We start from the raw sequence: 19,278 nt of genomic DNA on the forward strand, positions 1-19,278 counted from the left end.
CCAGTGCTTTCTAGTTTCTGTTCCAGCCAGGCTGGTCTTCAGTCACTACCACAGACATACCTTACTCATTTGTGCCTTTATTCTTTGTCTCATACTCCTTCCCTATACCCAAAATACCCCACCATTCTTTATTCTTCCTTCCATGCCCTATTCCTTCGTGGTTTTCCTAGATTTCCATTTTGCTCATTGTGTGATTTTGGACCAATTCATAATCTTGTCTTCCTCTCCTCTACGAAATTTCTGTAGCGTATTTTCTTAATTTATTTTTCACTTATCCACATACTATCCAATTTTGTTAATCAATTCCCTTTATTTTCTTTTCCATTGTACACAGCACAATACTTTATAATTTTATCTTCTTTAAGAATTTTTATTTCCTAACCTACTTTTAAAAAATGTTTTATTTTTTTGAGAGAGAGACAGAGCATGAGCAGGAGAGGGGCAGAGAAAGAGGGAGACACAGAATCTGAAACAGGCTCCAGGCCCTGAGAACCTGACGCAGGGCTGCAGCTCACAGATCATGAGATCATGACCTGAGCCAAAGTCCGATGCTTAACTGACTGAGCCACCCAGGCACCCACTTCCTAACCTACTTCTAAGGCCATATCTTTGATCTAGTCATTTCTTAGAACTGCTTGAATTCTATTTTATTAAAATCTTTTTCTCACACCATCATGTTAAAGTCATTGGACCTCATCCCTTTAATTTGAAAGAAATTAATACAGGGGCACCTGGGTGGCTCAGTTGGTTGGGCCACCAACTTCGGCTCAGGTCATGATCTCACAGTTTGTGAGTTTGAGCCCTGCATCGGGCTCTGCACTGACAGCTCAGAGTCTGGAGCCCTGCTTTGGATTCTGTGTCTCCCTCCTTGTGCTATCTCTCAAAAATAAATAAATGTTAAAAAAAATAAAAGAAATTAATACATAAGAGTACAAACAATAATATAGTAAACATTCATGTAATCAATTACTGCCAAAAATAACAAATGTGAACATTTATTCATGTTTGCATGAGTTGTTTCTTTGTTGCTCAAATAAACATTATAGATATAGTTGAAGTTACCTAGATTTTCATTCCTAGTCCCATTCTCCTCCCTGTCTCCCTGGAGGCAATCACTATCATGAGTAGTATGTTATCTCATCTGTGTTTTTTTTTGTTTTTTGGGGGGTTTTTTTGTGTGTGTATAAACATTTTTAAAAAATTGTTGTAAAATGCACATAACATGAAATGTATCCATTTATCTTAACAATTTTTAAAATATACAATACAGTATTATTAATTATAGTTACTATGCTGTACATTACATCCCCAGGACTTATTTATTTAGCCATTTTTAGGTATATAGTTCAGTGTCATTAAGTACATTCACACTGTTGTGCAACCATTACCATCATCCATCTCTAGAACTTTTTATCTTGCATAACTGCAACTCTATACCCACTGAAAAATAGCCCCCTTCATTTCCCTTTTCCTCTAGTCTTGGCAACCACCGTCCACTTTCTGATTCTATGAATTTGGCTACTCTCAGTACCTCATATAAATGAATGATACAGTCCCTTTGTGACTGGCTTATTTCACTTAGCATAATGTCCTTAAGGTTCATTCATATTACAGCATTTGTCAGGATTTCCTTCGTTTTTAAGGCTGAATAATAGTCCATTTTATGTTTAGACCACGTTTTGTTTCTCCATTCATCTGTCCGTGGGCACTTGGGTTGCTTATACTCTTTGGCCATTATGAATCATGCTGCTATGAATGTAAATGTACAAAAATAATCTGTTCTAGTCCCTGCCTTCAATTCTTTTGGGTATTTATTCAGAAGTTGAATTGCTGGATTATATAGTAATTCTATTTTAAGTTTTTGAGAAATAGCATAGTGTTTTGCACAGTGGCTGCCCCATCTTACACTGCCACCAACAGGGCAGAGGAGTTCCAATTCGTCCACATCCTTGCCAACATCTGTTGTTTTCTGTGTGTGTGTGTGTGTGTGTGTGTGTGTTTTGCATAGTACCATTCTAATATATGTGAGGTGTTTTCTCCACTGATTTTTAATGTTTCCTAATGTCATTTTTCATGGTTCCCAAAATGCTTCAATGTATTTCTGAAGTCTCTAATATACCTCTACTATTTGTCTCAACACAGCACTGTGTTTATTACTATAGCTTTATAACAACCTAGTTGTCTCTAGTAGGGCAAGTCTTTTTCAAAATTTCATGTAGATGTTGGAATTAGTCAACTTATGTGAAAAATTCTGTTGATTATTAGAATCATATTTACAGATTGTTGGGAGACTTGATATCCAATAACAGTGAATGTTCCTACCCATGAATGAGATAGATCTCATCATTTATTTTGGTCCTTTATGGTTTTTGTAATTTTCCTCACAGATATATATATCACATTTTGTAACATATTTTATAATTTTCCTCAGGAGTGTGTTTTATAATTTGCTTCATAAATATTCTGTTCGTCTATACAGTACTTAGGAATAAATTTAACAAAATGATGAATTTTCAGGGATTGGGGTTTTTGGCTATCAGTTAAATTCTTTTGGTTTCTCTCAGATATATTTTTGGTATTCATATTTTTATTAAAATTTTTCCATTAAAGTTTTCAAATGTGTTGGCATAAGTTTTTCATAGTCTCATAGCCATATTAGAATCTTTACCCTGACTATGTCCCATGTAAATTCTTTATATGAATTTATTTTTTTCCCTTTTGAGGTCATTTTTGCCTGAGGTATGTCTATTAGTTTCTTCAGAGAACCAGCTTTTGATTTTGTTGGTCACGTATACTGATTTTTTCTACTTTTGCTAAAGTCTTCATTATATTCCTCTTTCAGTTTTTTTTTTGGGGGGGGGTGGTTACTTTATTGTTCTTTTCCTAGCTTCTTGATTTAAAATTTTAAGCCACTTATTTTAAGTCAATTTAAAATAAACATTTTAGCCGTAATTTCTCCCTTTAAGTATAACTTTGCTGTATCCAATGTGTATTTTGATATTGTAGTCCTTTCACAGTCACTCAGTTCTAAATATATCTAGATATACACATTAATTTTTTATTAGCATCAACTACTGTTTCATATAGATGAGAAATTCTTTTTATTTTCCAAGATTTTTATCTGATTTAATGATGGGTTATTTATTGCAGAACTTGAATGGAAACTAGCAGAAGTTGGAGCGATACAGACTGATTTAGAAGAAAACCCCAAAAAAGGCATTGTAGATGTGATGGTATCTTCAATTAGAAACACTTCTCTTTATGATGACACTAATAGTTCAAGCAGTGATAATGATGATACCAAATAGAAATATTTAATAAATAGCTTCAAAGTATTTATATACTGTTTTGTCAATGCCTTTATAGAGATCAGAAAATTTATAGATTTGTTTTATTTTTATATTAGAATTATAGCTTATATATCATTTTAAAAACTTTCAGGTATTTCAGAATTTATTGCCTGCAACAAAATCAGAATTTGTACTGGACCCTGTGGTTTATCCTTTTTTTGACCCACAAGTCCTCTGTGTTGCTTACCCCCAAAGAGGCCTATGAATAAAAATAATGAAAGATGACCTTAAATTTCATTTCAATTACATCAATAGCTTTTATTTTTATTTTTAAATTTTTATTATTAAATATTTTTTAAGTAGGCTCTACACCCAGTGTGGGGCTTGAACTCAGACCCTGACATCAAGAGTCACATGCTCTACTAAGCCAGCTAGGCACCCCTACATTGAGAGATTTTAAAGTTTATTATTTAGGGGCCTTGAGTGAAAATACTTAAATTTGTGACTATATACTTTTTCTTTGAGATCTCTTAGCTGTTAAAAAAATTAACCACTTGGGCTCCTGAATGGCTCAGTCGGTTAGCTTAGGCCATGATCTCACAGTTTGTGGGTTCAAGCCCCACATCGGGCTCTGTGCTGACAGCTCAGAGCCTGGAGCCTCCTTCAGATTCTGTGTCTCCTTCTCTCTCTGCCCCTCCCTTGCTTGCCCTCTGTCTGTCTCTCTTTCTCAAAAATAAATAAACACTAAAAAAAAAATTAAAAAAAAATTAACCACTCAATAGAAAAACGCAATTTAAGGATTCCGAAAAGTACATAAGAAACGTCTCCACTCATGATTATTGTTTTTAATAGTTCTGTTACAAAGTTAGAAAATTACTAAGTACTCTCACTGATAGATGATAGAATCAGTAGAACTTTACTTATCAGATGATAAATGAGGAGAAATGAGAAAAATATATGTGAGACTTGCCTATGTTTTAATAGTAATCACAGAAGAATTCATCATGGAAAAATATATAATATTAGGACATTGCAGAAGACTTACAGGATGTTTTATCTTGGCTTAATAATGAACAGCATTTTCAGAGAAAAGAGTGGTAAATTCAGAATACAATAGTTCATTGACAGATTTTATTATTCTACTTTGTATTAAGGACCCATCATTCTGATTGTGGATGTTCACTGATGTTTGTGAGACAATCTAGGCTAAGTTTGAATGATTAAATTACAAAAATAAATTGGTAAGAATTGAGACAGTTTAACACGGAGTCAAGAAAAGAGTCTGCTGCTCTTGGGGGTGGAGGAAGTAGGAATCATAGAGGCTCAGAGAATGAGGAAGTGGGAGGAAAGTTAAATACAGATTTGAATTGGGTTAACAGGTAGAATAAAATCAAATGATCTAATTTTGCAAAGGATCAGGGAGATCCCTTTCTTCTGAGGTAGCTCAGAAGGGCTTTTGAAAACACATACATCTTGGGATGAAGGGAGGGAAAGTTGAGGGTTGCACACAATGGGTTTTTTTTTTTTGTGCGTGTTTTTTTTTGTAACATTGTGCACACATGTAACAGAAATAATTACCTATACTGACCCAACTGCTGCAATTCTCTTTAACAAATTCATGGATACATTTTTAATTAGGATAATAGTTGTGTGAATGAAAAGCCATATTATAAAGTTAAAATGTAACTTTAACACTATATAATGCATATAAATATGAACATTATCGTATCTCCAGTTAAAACCAAATGCAAAAAGTCCTCCTAAATGTAATCTTTTTTTGTTTAGTAAATACATATTTATCTATTTTCTTTAAGTTAAAATTAATAGAAGAAGTATTAGTAGTATTTAAGATACCTGAATTAAAAAGGTAGATTTCCCTTTTAATAAGATCTTAACTCAAATCCACCAGGTGGCAGTAAGTTTTTTTTCCACAAGAACAGTTCATGAAGACTTTCATATTTGTAAAAATCATAAAATTATAGCATGTTTTAAGTGGCTGGTTGCGATTCCAGTCACAGTCTTTTTCAAACGATGTGCACATGCCCACACCCACACCCACACATTCTTCTGGCAAGTACTCATGGCGGCCATCCCAGGTCAGTACTATGTCCATATGCTATTTCATTTACATTGTCATTTAAGTAAGGTATAAAATGTTTGTCAGAAAATGGATAAATTATAATTGTTTCCCATTTTATTGAGTGGATTTTTATTTTATTTTTTTTTAATTGCCAACATTCAACAGTTTTGGACCTACAAAAAAAATAGGTATTGCATATATCCCAACCTAATATTTTTCTCTATTCCTTCCTGCCTGCCAACCATGCTCTGTTGAAATTCCCTTCCCCTACTTTACAGTGCCTTGTTTGTCAAAGTGTGGTCCTGGAATTTGCAGCATTCCTGGAGGCTAGTTAGAAGTGCAGAATCTCAGGCCCCATCCCAGACTAACCACATTGAAAGTTTTATTTTAACGAGATCCTTAGGTGATTGAGCAGTTGGACAGCAAACCCCTTTAAGACATCTTGAGTGCGTTCTTGAACTCTTTCTCCACATTTTTGGTCATTAAGAGTTGTTATCGATTTCATTACTTGATTTCAGTTTATCTCCCCTTTGTACTTTAAAACACATTATTAACATTATGAAGGCTAATTCTCTTTTTTTTAATTTATTTTTATTTATTTTTGAGAGGGAGAGAGAGCGTGCATGTGCAGGGGAGGGGCAGAGAGAGAAGGACAAAGAGAGAATCCCAAGCAGGCTCCATGCTGTCAGCACAGAGCCTGACGTGGGTCTCAATCTCACAAACCGTGAAATTGTGACCTGAGCTGAAATCAAGGGTCTGACGCTTAACTGACTGAGCCACCCAGGTGCCCCTAAGGCTAGTTCTTCACAACATTATAATCTGCCTGCCGTCATAATCTAGGATATAAAGAAGATCCTAAAAACTTATTACTAGCATGTTATTCCTTTTATCTCATTTATTCATTCATCTGTTTATTCATTCACCTCAGGCACTGAAATAGATGCTCCAAATTCAGTGGTGGAGAAAGCACATAGTTCATAGTACCATGTAGTGGTGGAGTTGTTAGTTAAAAATAAAAGTCAAACATACATGTAACTTAATAAGTATTATCGAGGAAAGAGTGGGCACAACAATAGACAGTAACTGTGGGTACTCTGTGGGGGAGGGAGGAGGTGAGACATAGGAGACCTACTTAAATAGCGTAGTTAGATTTTTGAGACATGAAGACTGAGGAGCCAGCCACGAGAAAAGGTAGGAGGGTAGTCCAAGCAAGGGCACAGCATGTGCCAAAGCCTGAGAACAGAGAGAGATTAGCAAGGAACTAAAGGCAGTTTCTAGGTGGGGAGTGTTATGGGAAAAGTAAAAAATGAAGAACATAAGTTTGGAGATATAGCAAGGGCTAGATCAAACCGGGTGTTATGACCATGATTAGGAGTATGAATGGAATGGGAAGCAAAAGGGTTTCAAGTAGGAACATACGATTTCATTCTTATTTCCAAAAGAATATTCATGCTGCTCTGTACAGAACAGGTTGAAGGGGGCACACAAGATATTTGAGATACCCAAGAGGAGACATCAGGTAGGCAATTGGACATAAGTGTATGGAGCCCAAAGGAGAGGTGTAGGCTGGAGTTACAAATTTATGAGTCATTTCAGGGGCGGCTGAACTGGGTGGCTCAGTTGGTTAAGCATCCGACTTCAGCTCAGGTCATGATCTCAGGTTTTGTGAGTTTGAGCCCTGCATCAGGTTCTGTGCTGAGAGCTCAGAGCCTAGAGCCTGCTTTGGATTGTGTCTCCCTCTCCCACTGCCCCTCCCCTGCTCACTCTCTTTCTCTCTCTCTCTCAAAAAAAAAAAAAAAAAAGATTTAAAAAAATTTTTAAAAAAGTTACTATTAAAAAAAAATAAAATTGATGAGTCATTTCAACCATTCCTAGGTTTCTAGCAACAAATTGTAAACATCTAAAACCATCATCCTTACTACTAAACCTTTATGTAGCAGTTTATAATTTACATTTGATCATCACAATTCTCTGAGATGCTTATTCTTCTATGTTTACAGATAAATGCTCTGAAGCTCAAATTCTTTTAACTTGTGCAATGTCTCTTACTTTAGAACTGGTCAGGATTTAAGCCCAGACCTTTGACTACAAAGTCTATTATCACCACCTCATATTATTGTACTGCCCTCTATTTTAAAGGATCTAGAAACAATATTAGAAATTGGCTAACCCATGGAGATTTCTTTTAAAAAAATGCCACAAACTTTTCTTATATTCCCTATCATGCATATCTTAAATTTCCTGTGTTCCAGTTTACCTTAAACTATGGTGGTGAAACTAGGAATGCCAATGAAAGGATAGACAGGACTTTGTAACTGATGGGACCCAAGAACTAGGGGGAGAACTTGAGCAAGAGATGTAAGAATCATACAGAAGGGAGTATCATTTGTAATAGCCAATGCTTACATGGGATCTCTTATGTACCAGGTACTATTACACACACACACACCCTTACATCTATTTTCTGTATCTCAATTATCCCATGAGACAGGTTTGCTACTATCCTCATTTTACAGATGAGGAATGTGAAGAACAGAGAAATAACTTGCTCAAAGTCATGTAGATATTAAGTGGTGGGTTGGGATTTCAATCCAGCAGTTTTAGTTTCCAATTTTGTACTCTTAACAACTAAATTATATTGTCTGTATCAAGACATCAACTAGGAGAATCAGTTGGAAAGGGTGCTGGAAATGCTGTTTAAGTAATAGCAAGGTATATGAGAAAGAATTAACAGAATATTTAAATTACATAAATTGTTGTTTAGGATCTGTGAAACTATGAAGCAGGATTTTTCTTAGGGAAAAGTAGAATCTAGAAGTTGGAAAAGTTATTAGAAATATCTGATTCAGTTTTCTTCTTGGAGAGAATATGGGGAGAACAGATAAACTGTGAACTGAACTGGGGAAATGTTCAAGCAGTGACAGAGGACTGAGCAGAAAAAAACAGAGGATTATCAATTGGTCTTGGTAAATGATTAAATACAGAAAATGAGAGAGGAAGGAGTCAAAGATGAACATGATTTGATACTAGTGACTAAGAGTATAATGGAACCATTAAAAGGGCAAAGGTGTTTTTGAAGATAGGAGTTCTAGATGAGGTAGAATCTGAGGAGGGATCACTTTCTCTAGAATATAAACATCCATGTCATAGGGGAAGCATGCAAACCCTCTGGTCTGGCTGCAACCTACCTTATCCATATTATTAACCTTGCCTGCTCACCTACTACCAGCATCCTTTAGGATTCATGATAGCAAGTGACAGAAAACCTCTCACTAGTTTAAGCAATAAAACAGACACATGAAAGAACTAATTTAACTGAAATTTCCAGTTATCTGGCCCACGTTGGGTTCAGGGCATTAAATGCTAACAAGGCCAAATCTCCATCTTTGAATCCGCTTTTTTCCACGTTGCCTTCTTTCTTAGAATAATCCATGAGTGGAAAGATGGCTTCAGGCCTTCATTTTTCCAGATTTAAATCCATTGGCAGAGAGAGCACCCTACTTGGTAACTCCAGCCTAAGGCAGAAGATCAACTCAAATATGCTTCCTTCACTGGCTTCCTTCCTTCCTTCCTTCACTGCCCCAGCCATAATGGACTGAGTGAATAGTTCTCCAAGAGGAATTATTGGAATAGAAAATGAATATTTAACAGGCAAAAATGTCTGCTATATGATGGAGTGGTTAAAATCCTCAGGTGAAGGATCAGGGATAAGTTCCCCAATTTTGATGTTCTTTTTCTGTGAGCATATGGCAAGAATCATAAATGCTTACTGAGATGAATGTTACCTTGAAGGGAGCAATTTTGAAACAAGAAGATGGTTTCTATTGCAAATCCAAAAGACATTCACTAAAACATGAAAAATACTAGGAATTAGGGCTGTAAAGACTTCTTTTCCAATCATTGACAACTACTGAAACGTGCTTTCCCATATGGACCAAGTGTGTTGTAAGCATCAATGGAAGTAATTTCCCCTAAAGTAAGTAGGAAGTATTCACATGCTTTTCTAATAAGGGAAGCCGTGCAGATTAGGTCCTGGTGTATCCTCACTGCTTCATCCCTCATCTGCCATTATACTGTCACCAGGTTTTTAAGGCCAGGTGAAAAACTCCGAAGGAACACATCTTGACCTTCTTTTACCTCCCTCCTCCAGCCACTGGCGCATATCCGCTCTCCGCAGGCCCACCCACCAATAAGAAACACGAGCCTTGCTCCTTCCAGAGAGAAGAAAAAGATGTCTCTGGATGTCCATCCACCTTCGCAAACAACCTCTCCCAGCCCCAAGAGAGGAAACACGAGTGATGCCGCTGGTGAATGAAAAAAGTCTTCCGCCTGCCAACACCCGGAAAATCTTCCCTGGCGTTGTTGGCAAAGTGATTTGCTTTTTAAAAGGGAGAGGGTCCCCTTTTGCACCCCCGGATGCCTCATCCAGCAAGAAGCTCTCCCTCCACCTCCTCCTCCTCCTCCTCGCTCCCTGCCATAGGCGAAAACCAAAGCCGCCCGGACCTAATGCCAACGATTCCCCCGATCCGACCAGGCCCCGCCTCCCCGGCTTTCCAGTAACGAGTGCGGAGTAGGGGGCGCCGAGGAAATACCGGTCTCCCTCCGCGGACGGCGCAGACGCACGGCTCAAGGGAGCCGGAGTCTCCTCGGCGCCCGGGATCCCCTCCGCGGCTCGGCGCTGCCTAACGGGGCAAGTCGCATGCGCACCGAGTTGCGCCGGGGAAAGGGAGAGTGAGGGGAGGGGCAAACTCAGAGCGCCGGCGGTCGGAGCCCGCGAGGGTCACTGACGACGCATGCGCTGGCAGGGAGCGCAATCACAGACTAGGTTTGCGGCTACCGGCTTAAAAAGGAAACCCCCGAGAGTGAGAGCGCGAAGGAAATCTGGCCGCCGACGCGTGCGCGCTCTTGGTGAGTGGCGTCCCACCGGGTGGGCCCGGGGCCTGAAGTCCGTCGGTAGGCTTGCCTCGGCGGCGCATGCGTGCTCCTAGTGCCGGTGGAGGAGGGGAGGAGAAGGGAGGGGGAGGAGCGGGCGGCAGTAGCGGTGAATTTTTTGGAGGTGGGTGGGGGGGCGCTACTCACAACCCCAGGTGCTGCTTGTGCTGGAGCCGCGGTGTCTCCTGGACGCTGCCGGGTTAGTGGTTCCGAGTCACCGCAGCCAGACTCCAGGGTGGGGGAGGGAAGAAGCCGGAGCCGCCGCAAGCTACACGGTGAGAGCGCGGGGAAGGGGAGGGAGCGGGGGGCGGTGTGTGTGTGCGTGTGTGTGTGTGCGTGTGCGTGTGTGTGTGTGTGTGTGTGTGTGTGGCCGGGGGGGCGGCGGCCAAGGGAGGGGAAGGCGGGAGCTAAAGCCCAAGTTTTGCTTATCGCCCTAGTGTGCCTTTTCCCGGGAGTTGGGGTGGAGTCGCACCCTAGCTGAGGGGCCCTCTGGGCTGCTGGGGTTACCTGCGGGGCAGGGGCGGGATTGGGGTGCACGGTGGGGCCAGGTGGCTAGAGCGCGCCCCGGGGCTGGGGCCGATTGCAGCGGCAGAGCGGCCGGGAAAGCCGGAGACGCGGTGCAGAGAGGGCTTTCGCTGGGGACCCGCTAGGCCTTGTGACCCACTTTATTCCTGTCACAACTCGGGCACGTTTGGAGCGGCGCCCAATGGGGCGCCGGGGCGGCCAGCTCCTCCGGGGAACCCCCGCCCTGCCGGCCCGCGCGCCGCGGTCCGCAGTCCGAGCGGCGGCCGCCGCCCGTGGGCTGGTTCCGTTAGTGGTCGTGGTTCCGGGGCTCGGTTCCCGGGGAGCGCGCGGCTCCGCGCGTCCGGCTCGGGCAACTGCGCGGGTTCGGGCGCTCGAGGCGCTGCGCCAGGTCTTCTGCCGACCCGCGCCTCCCCGCGCCTTGTCACCACCGCAGCTGGCTGTTCTAGATCCCTTTCCGCCCGAGAAGCTGTAGTCTGTGTGTAGCTGGTCCTGCGCTCTGGCCCCCGGTGTGTAATTTCCAACACGTAGCGCTGCAGAGCTTACATTCTTCAGAGTGTTTTCGCTGGTGTAGAAGTCGTCCTGTTGATGATAATAGTGAGCAGGATCCAGTAAGATAAATGGCTCGGCCTCTGACCTGGCGGATGAAAGATCGAATCAGTGGTTGTTTCTTGCTATTAGGATACCGGGCTAAAGGACTTCAAGGCTTATTAGCCTTGAAAACATTGATTTTTTTTTTTTTTTTTACAGTGAAAGAAAAGCACAAGAAGAAAGTTTTACAGTCATTGTTGATATGACTATTATGCTGGTCCCCCAGATCAAAAAAAAGGTAATTTCACTTGGAAGATTGCATTCTAATTTGTAGCTTTATTTTTAGGGATAAAGAATTGTGGAGTGTTTGTTCCTTCACCTGCTTCAAAAACAAACGTTTTAAAAGGATATAATTTAGCTAACGAATTGGCTTCTTGAAAGCTATCCCTTGGGAACCTCAAATCTGGTTTGTTGTAAAATTTTGTTGGGGGAAGGAAACTAACTCAGGTATTATGTAGTTGAATGAACAGAATGTCATTAAAGGTTAGCCAGAAGAAGACAGATGAAAGTTGTGGTAGAACTAGTCATGATCAGTTATGAGAGAAAGAATGAGGAAGCTTTTTGTGCCCTGGCATGGAAAGATCTCCAAAAGATGTTATAGAGTGGGAAAAAGTCCCTCCCCACCCCCCACAAAAAGGTGTAGGACAGTGTGAATAATGTGTTACTTTATGTGTTAAGGTGTGGGGAAGGAATAAGAATATATACTTATGTTTGCTCTTCCATTATAAAGAAACTGGGAAGATACTGGAGAAGAAATAAGGGGGGCTGGGGCCGGTAACCTGAAGAAGGGAGGTGGGAAATGAGAGGCACACTGTATGTGTCTTTGTATTTAAAACTCTTGGTGGCTGTGTTACAGATTCATAAACTAGATTAAACCAAAATCCTCTTCTCAGAATAATTTGCTATGTGGGTTTTGTCTGTCTGCCTGTCTCTGTTCTATTGCTTGTTGTGGTTTTGACCATTTTCAGTATGATTTCCCTTTATATTTCTTAGAAAAATGAACTAACATTGAAAGAAAATTTAGGATAAGTTTGGCTCTTTCTACTTTAATTTTTAAGATGCTAAAGTCACAGACTAACTAAAGATATTTAGTTATATTTTGCTTAGCTAAAATATATAATGGTATTTACATTGGGCATTATGGCTGGATTATGCTGTTTTCAGAGTACAGCTTTATGTCTCCCTGTTTTTTCGGGAATCATAGTTGTATAAAATTTCACTTTTTTTAAAACTCAAAAGTTGTGATAATTGGAGAATATGAACACCTCATTACAATGAAAATAGACTTGATTTTCCAGGTAGTTTGCTTTTCAGACTGGGAAACTTTTTTCTCTTAAGGAAAGCAGACATGAACCTCGATTTCTGAAATTTGTTTATATAGTTCTTACGAAAAATTAAAATATATTTGAGGGGCAGCATTCTATTAGTGCAATAAAGTAAAAACTTTTTATGATTTATGGATTGCTATAAAAATTAAGATTTTTTTTTTTTTTAACTGCCAACCTAACCTTTTTAACTAGGTTACAATTGCAAAAGGGCTTTGTTAGAGTGGATGTAATTTTTGAGGGTAGGGTACTGAAACTCCCTCTGGTGGCTAATAGTGTATAATCAAAGTAGTGAATGTTGAGTAGTGGGTGACAGTTACTGTCGGCATTTTTGTTATGTAACCAGTATTCCTTTTTATTTTGTAGGATAAGATAATTGTATTATTTCTGTTTGATTTGTAGGTATCTAGTAGCCAGACTTCTGCAAAATGGCATTTATTTTTCTTTTGAATTCCATGTAGGTCTGTTAATCCTTTTTGAAAAAAATAGAATCACATTTCCAAATTTTACTTAATTTTGTTTTTAAAATTATGGAAGTAAATTGATGCTCATGAAAACAATACAATATGTATATAAGTGGAAACTTCCTTTGCACACTTATGGTTTTATTTCACGTCCCTCCCCAGAGATAATTGCTATTAACACTGTTGTATAACCTTCTCTATCTTTTTCTGTGCATTTATAAACCTAGACTTTTTAATATTGAAAATCTTAGCCCTCTACATTGGGTTCTGTACTACCCACAGGACAGGGATATGACTTGGAGTATGTCAGAGTTTAACTAACATGGTATATACCTCTTAGAACATACTCCTCTTTTCATTTGTGAGGGGTCAGTCAGCTTGGGGTGCATTTACAGTTTGCAGTAAGGTCCTGCTGATGTGAGCTTTGTCTGGTGTAGATTGTATTTATCTGAAAGAGTTGGGTTTCCTGGGTTTTATAGGACTCTTTAGAGTCTACATTTTAGGGTTTTCTTTGGGTTTTGACCTGGTCAGTAGCTCACAGGTTAAACTTTGATTTTATTCTTCTGTTCTTGCAGACAAGAAACTCCCTAGGTTACATGAACCTTTCCAGGTCCTTTGAAGTGAAGATAGGTAAACTCTGTCCTTAACTAAGGGACACTGATTGACTTGGCTGGAATCTAGCCTTTGAGAGGGAAAGGAGGAGAACAGGCCTTTTAGTCTGGTTTGTACTTACCTGACAGCAGACAAGGAGTATGCATACCTCCACCCACCTCCTATTTCCTTCTGCAAGAGAACACTACCTTTCTAATAATTCTTTTCAGGTGGTAGAGTGTGCAGAAAGTTCAGAGTATGAATCAAGACTAAATCTTTACTATTTAGTGTTTACTAAGCTATGTGAGATACATAGAAAGATTCAGTACATTGACCCTGCCCCCTGTGGGTCTGATGTCTAGTATAGTTAAAAGAGCATGTACATAAGGATTATGACACAAGATAGAAATGATCGATTCCAGAAGAAAAATATACATGAGGTTTAAAAGGGTGAGACTGTTTCCAGTCTTTTGTTTTTGCAGGCATGGGATTTAGAGGGAGAGTTTATATCTCATCCTTTTAAATAATTAAGAAAGGATAGGAAGGATAGACTGAGAAAGCTCAAATCTTAAGCTTTTAAAGAGTAAGCAAGTAAGGAGTTAAGTTGCATTGTTGCAGCAGACGTTTGTAAGACTAATTGATAGTTGCTTTTTTGTTTTTACACTAGTCCACAGGAAAGAGCCATTTGATGTTTAATTTGATAATTATAGCGTCTTTGAGATTTCAGGATTGTTAGAAATATTAGGAGATTTAGTTCTGTCAGTTAACTATTATCTACCATCTAATATGTCGGGAGATGTTAGTAATAAAAGTAAATTGTTTCTTACCTTATTTCCTTTCCTGAAAGCACATATTTAATATACCTTCTCTCCCACAGTTTTACTCCTACTGCTGTGTCAGTTAAATATTTGCTGCAAATATTTTAAACTGTGAAAGCAAACAACAACCTTGTGAAAAATCAAAGTTCCACATTATAGCAGTAGTACTTTTTGTTGTTTGTGTCTATTTCCTTCCAGTTCTTTGCAGAGGCATAAAGTAAGTTTTTTTATGTGTAGTTTCTAATAGGCCTTGTACTAGTAAAGATTGCATTTTCTCTTTTACCAAGTCTAAAATTCTAGATGCAATTGTATGAATTACTTATAAAGTGTCAGAGCAATTTCTTACAAGTTGACTGTAATTATTATAATGACATTTATATTTATAGGTTGCTTTACAGCCATTTGTTAGTCATTTTTATAGCTCTGTTAACAACTTTTGTGAATTAGATGGATAGGAGTTTCCAGTTTTTCTCCATGTTATTAGTTATACAAATGTTAAATTACCTAAATTCATCCTCATAAGTATAGTGTCAGTTATTGAGTTGTTAATGTATCTTTGGTGTGTATTTTACAAAGATGTAATTCTGCTTATTATTTTAAGTCTTAGAAGCCTCCATAAAGAAATCACTTGTAAAAATTAAATATTTATGAATTGTTTTTGACCTACAGTATACTGCTTAAGATGTGGCTTACTTTGTTTTTCAGAAATATTTTAATTTTTACATTTATATGGTCAAATAGTAAAACAGGAATTCCCATATTTTTCAGAGTTCATATTTAGTCAGGTACTTAAGTTTTTAATTCTCATTCAGAATAGTGGAAAATGAAAACACAGGTTGGTTCACCTTAAGAGGTTTTGTATTTGAAAACAAAACCAACCACAGATGGGGGTTTTATTAGTAAGGGTTAAACCATATGCCTAATTTAGAGTTTATTATTTGTATTAAATCATGGCTTAAATGTAAATAGTTGCCTTTGTCTCTTTTTAAATCTCTTCCCCCCAGTTATGAAAATAGCACATCCCTAACGTAGAAAATTTGGGAAACAGGAAAAAGCATGAACTAAATTTTTAAAATATTACTGGAAATCCCACTACAAAGAGGTGCCATTGTTAACCTTCTGGAATAGTTTCTTGCTTCATTTTTTTAGCAATTATATAAATATATGTGTACTTGAAGACACTTCATGTTTACAAAATGGGCTCATAATGCATCTACTGTAGTGCATATTCTCCCCCCCCCCCATGTTTATTTATTTATTTCTTTCTTTATTTTGAGGGAAAGCCTGCCTGGAAAGAGGTGGGGTGGCGGGGGAGGTGGGGTGGAAATCCATCCTAAGCAGGCTCCTTGCTGTGCATGGAGACTGACACTGGGGACAGTGAGATCACAATCTGAGCCTGGTCTGACGCTTTACCAACTGAGCCACCCAAGAGCCCCTGTAGTGCAAATTATTCTATTCACTTAACAATGAATCCTGAACATTTTTATTTTTATGTCGGTAGTTTTCTACAATGTGATTATTTTTAATGGCTGTGGAGTACTCTCCTCTAGGTTTGTGTAATAATTTACTGATCTTTTCGCATGGACACTTAAGTTATCAATTTTTAAAATAATGTGTCACTCTTGAATTAGAATTTAAGTAGACTGATACTGAATTTGTATTAATATCCAGGATAAACCAAACTTTTGTGCTTTTGTTGAAAAAAATGTTCATAAGTATATAATAAATTAATAATGACCTATAGTGAAGTGAATCTATACTTTATTTCTAAAGTGTGTTTTACTGAACTGTATTAAGTTAACTTTTTATGAGCATAAATCATTTGGATAGTAGTGTTCTTGAACAAGCCTTCTAAGTAGGGTGGGGATCTGTGAAGCAGTCAGTACACACAATTAAAATGAAGTTCAACAGGGGCACCTGTGTGACTCGATTGAGCAACCGACTTTGGCTCAGGTCATGATCTCGAGGTTTGTGAGTTCGAGCCCTGCATTGGGCTCCCTGCTGACAGTCTGTCAGTGCAGAGCCCACTTCAGATCCTCTGTCCCCCTCTCTCTGGCCCTCTCCCGCTCGCACTCTCTCAAAAATAAATAAACATTAAAAAAAATGAAATTCAACAGAAAGGTTTTTTGATTGCTCCAAAACACTTCCTTAAAAGGAAAATCTAAATACCAAGAAAGAATTCTTTATCCTCCCAAAAATTGACATTAGCTTTATGTAGGATTTCTGTGACATTTTATTCTACTTCTAGGTATCTATCTTCCAGTTTAAGTTGGGAAAAACTAAGTTAAACTACTTTCAAGAGAAAATAGATAAAATCTTACAGTTTAATCGAGTAGTTTTTAGTGTGCCTTCTGGTGTCTATTTTTGGAAGTTTCTCGGATTTTTATGAATATACTTTTAATAGGGACTGCCTTTTAGGCAGGAAAAAAGCTAGGAAGTTTTTAGGTATTATTTCATTTATTTATTCTCAGTGACATGATCAGATGGTTAAAATATCTGGTTTATTCTAAGTAAAGCTTGTTTATTGCCTGAAACTTAATAACAGCATACTACTTTAACAAGGTCTTAATTACTTATATTGATAGAATGATGTAGTGATTAAGAACACAGGCTCTAGAGCTAGCCTGTTTGGCATTCAAATCCTGGCTTTACTGTTAGATGGTTGTATAACCTTGGGCAGATGTTACCTCAATTTCTCATCTCTGAAAGGAAGATTATACTAGTTTTTAATATGTGAGGATTAAATGAGACAGTACATGCAAATTACTTAGAACAAAGTTAAGTGGCCAATAAATGTTAGCAGTTATTCTCCTTTTGTTATTTTCAAAAAATATTTTTTTTTTTTCAACATTTATTTTATTTTTGGGACAGAGAGAGACAGAGCATGAACGGGGGAGGCACAGAGAGAGAGGGAGACACAGAATCGGAAACAGGCTCCAGGCTCCGAGCCATCAGCCCAGAGCCCGACGCGGGGCTCAAACTCACGGACCGTGAGATCGTGACCTGGCTGAAGCCGGACGCTTAACCGACTGCGCCACCCAGGCGCCCCTCCTTTTGTTATTTTCAAAATGTGTACCAGACATGGCTCTTACCTTTCTTTTGACTCCCAGTTTAAATGTATTTAAATAAGTTGCTTAGAGTTTTGTTTTTATATGGAGATTTTGGGAGTACTTGATCTTTTTATGTGATTTACAGTAATAAAACAGTTACTAGAGCATGCTTCCAAGATGCACGGTATTTATTGTATATTTCTTGGAAGTCCTTTGGCAAATTTTGGTTCATGAAACTGATGACTAGTTTTCTTTTATGTTGAAACCTAAATTTTAGTTGAGATAATATTAGAAAAAGTTATTTAGGAAATAGCCCACAAATTAAAGTGAAAAATATTAGGACTTCTACTTTATTTTGTAACTTTAACGTGTAATATAGTATAATAGAAAATTCACAGATATTTATTAGACGCAAGAAGAGAAATGAGGGAATCGTTAGTTGATGAGAAGAGCCATTTCCAACTCTTATCTGATTAATTTTTGTCTCCATCAGAAACGGTGATGATATATATTTGTAATTATAAAGGTTTTTTAGTTTTAAGATTAGAGTTTATTGTGTGAAATAAGTTTATATGTTCTGCTTTTTAGACGTGATCACATTCTTTTTCTGTAAGCCTGTTTTATTTTGTTGGAGCTGATCATTACATTTTGTAAACTGATTTTTTTTCCTTTTGAAAAGTATTGCAGTTTTTTATAAAAAATGAGTCTTGCTCCTTGAAAAGAGTTAAAGTGTCAAAAACTACAAAGAAAATCTCTGATGGGAAAAAATCACCTAAAATCTCAGGGATAAGCCCAGTTAAATTTTTTTTCCTAGCATTTTCTGAGGCATTTGTGTGTATGTATAATTTTATAGTAAGTGAAATATTTGTAAACAGTTTTTTTCATATTTTATGGATGTCTTGTGAATAAATGCAGATTATCATTAATTTAATCAAGTGTTAGTCTTTTAGTTTCAGTATTAGTTCATTTACTTTTTTACTCCTAAGTTTGCCACTACCATCAACTTTGACTTTGAATCATCTACTTTGCATTCCTTTTTATCCCTTCTGTTTTGCTTTCTTTTGAGTTAATCAAATTATTTTTATTCTGTTTTTCCCACTGTTTGCTCCTGACTTATGTATTCTTTCACTGTATCTTTCATTGTTATTCCAGAGATTATAACAAGTATACTTATTAGTATAGTATAGATTACTACTACTACCATTCCCCAATAATGCCAGTTTCTTACACTTTAACTCCTACTCCAACCTTTTTGCATTGTTATTATTCTGCATTTTATTTGTACATATTTTAAACTCCAGAAAGCATTTTTGGTATGATTTTAGACAGTTTTTGTTAATATTTACCCTTTCCAGGTCTCTTCCTACCTGCCTTTGTATGTTTCTGTCTGGGATTATTTTCCTTCTGTTTGAAGAACTTCTTTTAGTATATATTTTAATACTGGTCTACCTACTGATGGTGATTTTTTTTTCATTTTTATTTGAGACCATCTTAATTTCACATTGTGTTTTGAAGAATATTTTTTACTGAGTGTAGAATTCTAAGTTGGTAGTTATTTTTTTCTTCATTAAAAAAATGTTTTCTTGTCTTTTGGCTTTTTGTTGAAGTCAGCTGC

The 19,278-nt window shown here is 37.9% G+C and overlaps 2 protein-coding genes across 4 annotated transcripts in view; both read left to right on the top strand.

The window, feature by feature from the left end:
• Positions 1–3,339, top strand: part of PDCL2 (phosducin like 2) — a 35,556-nt gene extending 32,217 nt beyond the window's left edge. Inside the window, exon 6 of the mRNA XM_007075878.3 lies at positions 3,151–3,339. Within this exon, the coding sequence (XP_007075940.1) occupies positions 3,151–3,308 (158 nt within the window). The 3' untranslated portion in view covers positions 3,309–3,339. The remainder of the gene's footprint in view (positions 1–3,150) is intronic.
• A 6,794-nt stretch (positions 3,340–10,133) lies between these two features.
• Positions 10,134–19,278, top strand: part of CLOCK (clock circadian regulator) — a 127,131-nt gene continuing 117,986 nt past the window's right edge. Inside the window, exons 1-2 of one of the 3 annotated variants that reach the window (XM_042984498.1) lie at positions 10,134–10,278; positions 11,575–11,653. The gene's annotated coding sequence lies outside the window, so the exon portion shown is untranslated. Of the gene's footprint in view, positions 10,279–10,433; positions 10,578–11,574; positions 11,654–19,278 lie in introns of those variants that run through there. The other 2 variants (XM_042984501.1, XM_042984497.1) reach the window with 2 other exon arrangements.

Source organism: Panthera tigris, chromosome B1 (genome assembly GCF_018350195.1).
Source record: "Panthera tigris isolate Pti1 chromosome B1, P.tigris_Pti1_mat1.1, whole genome shotgun sequence".
Taxonomy (NCBI): domain Eukaryota; kingdom Metazoa; phylum Chordata; class Mammalia; order Carnivora; family Felidae; genus Panthera; species Panthera tigris.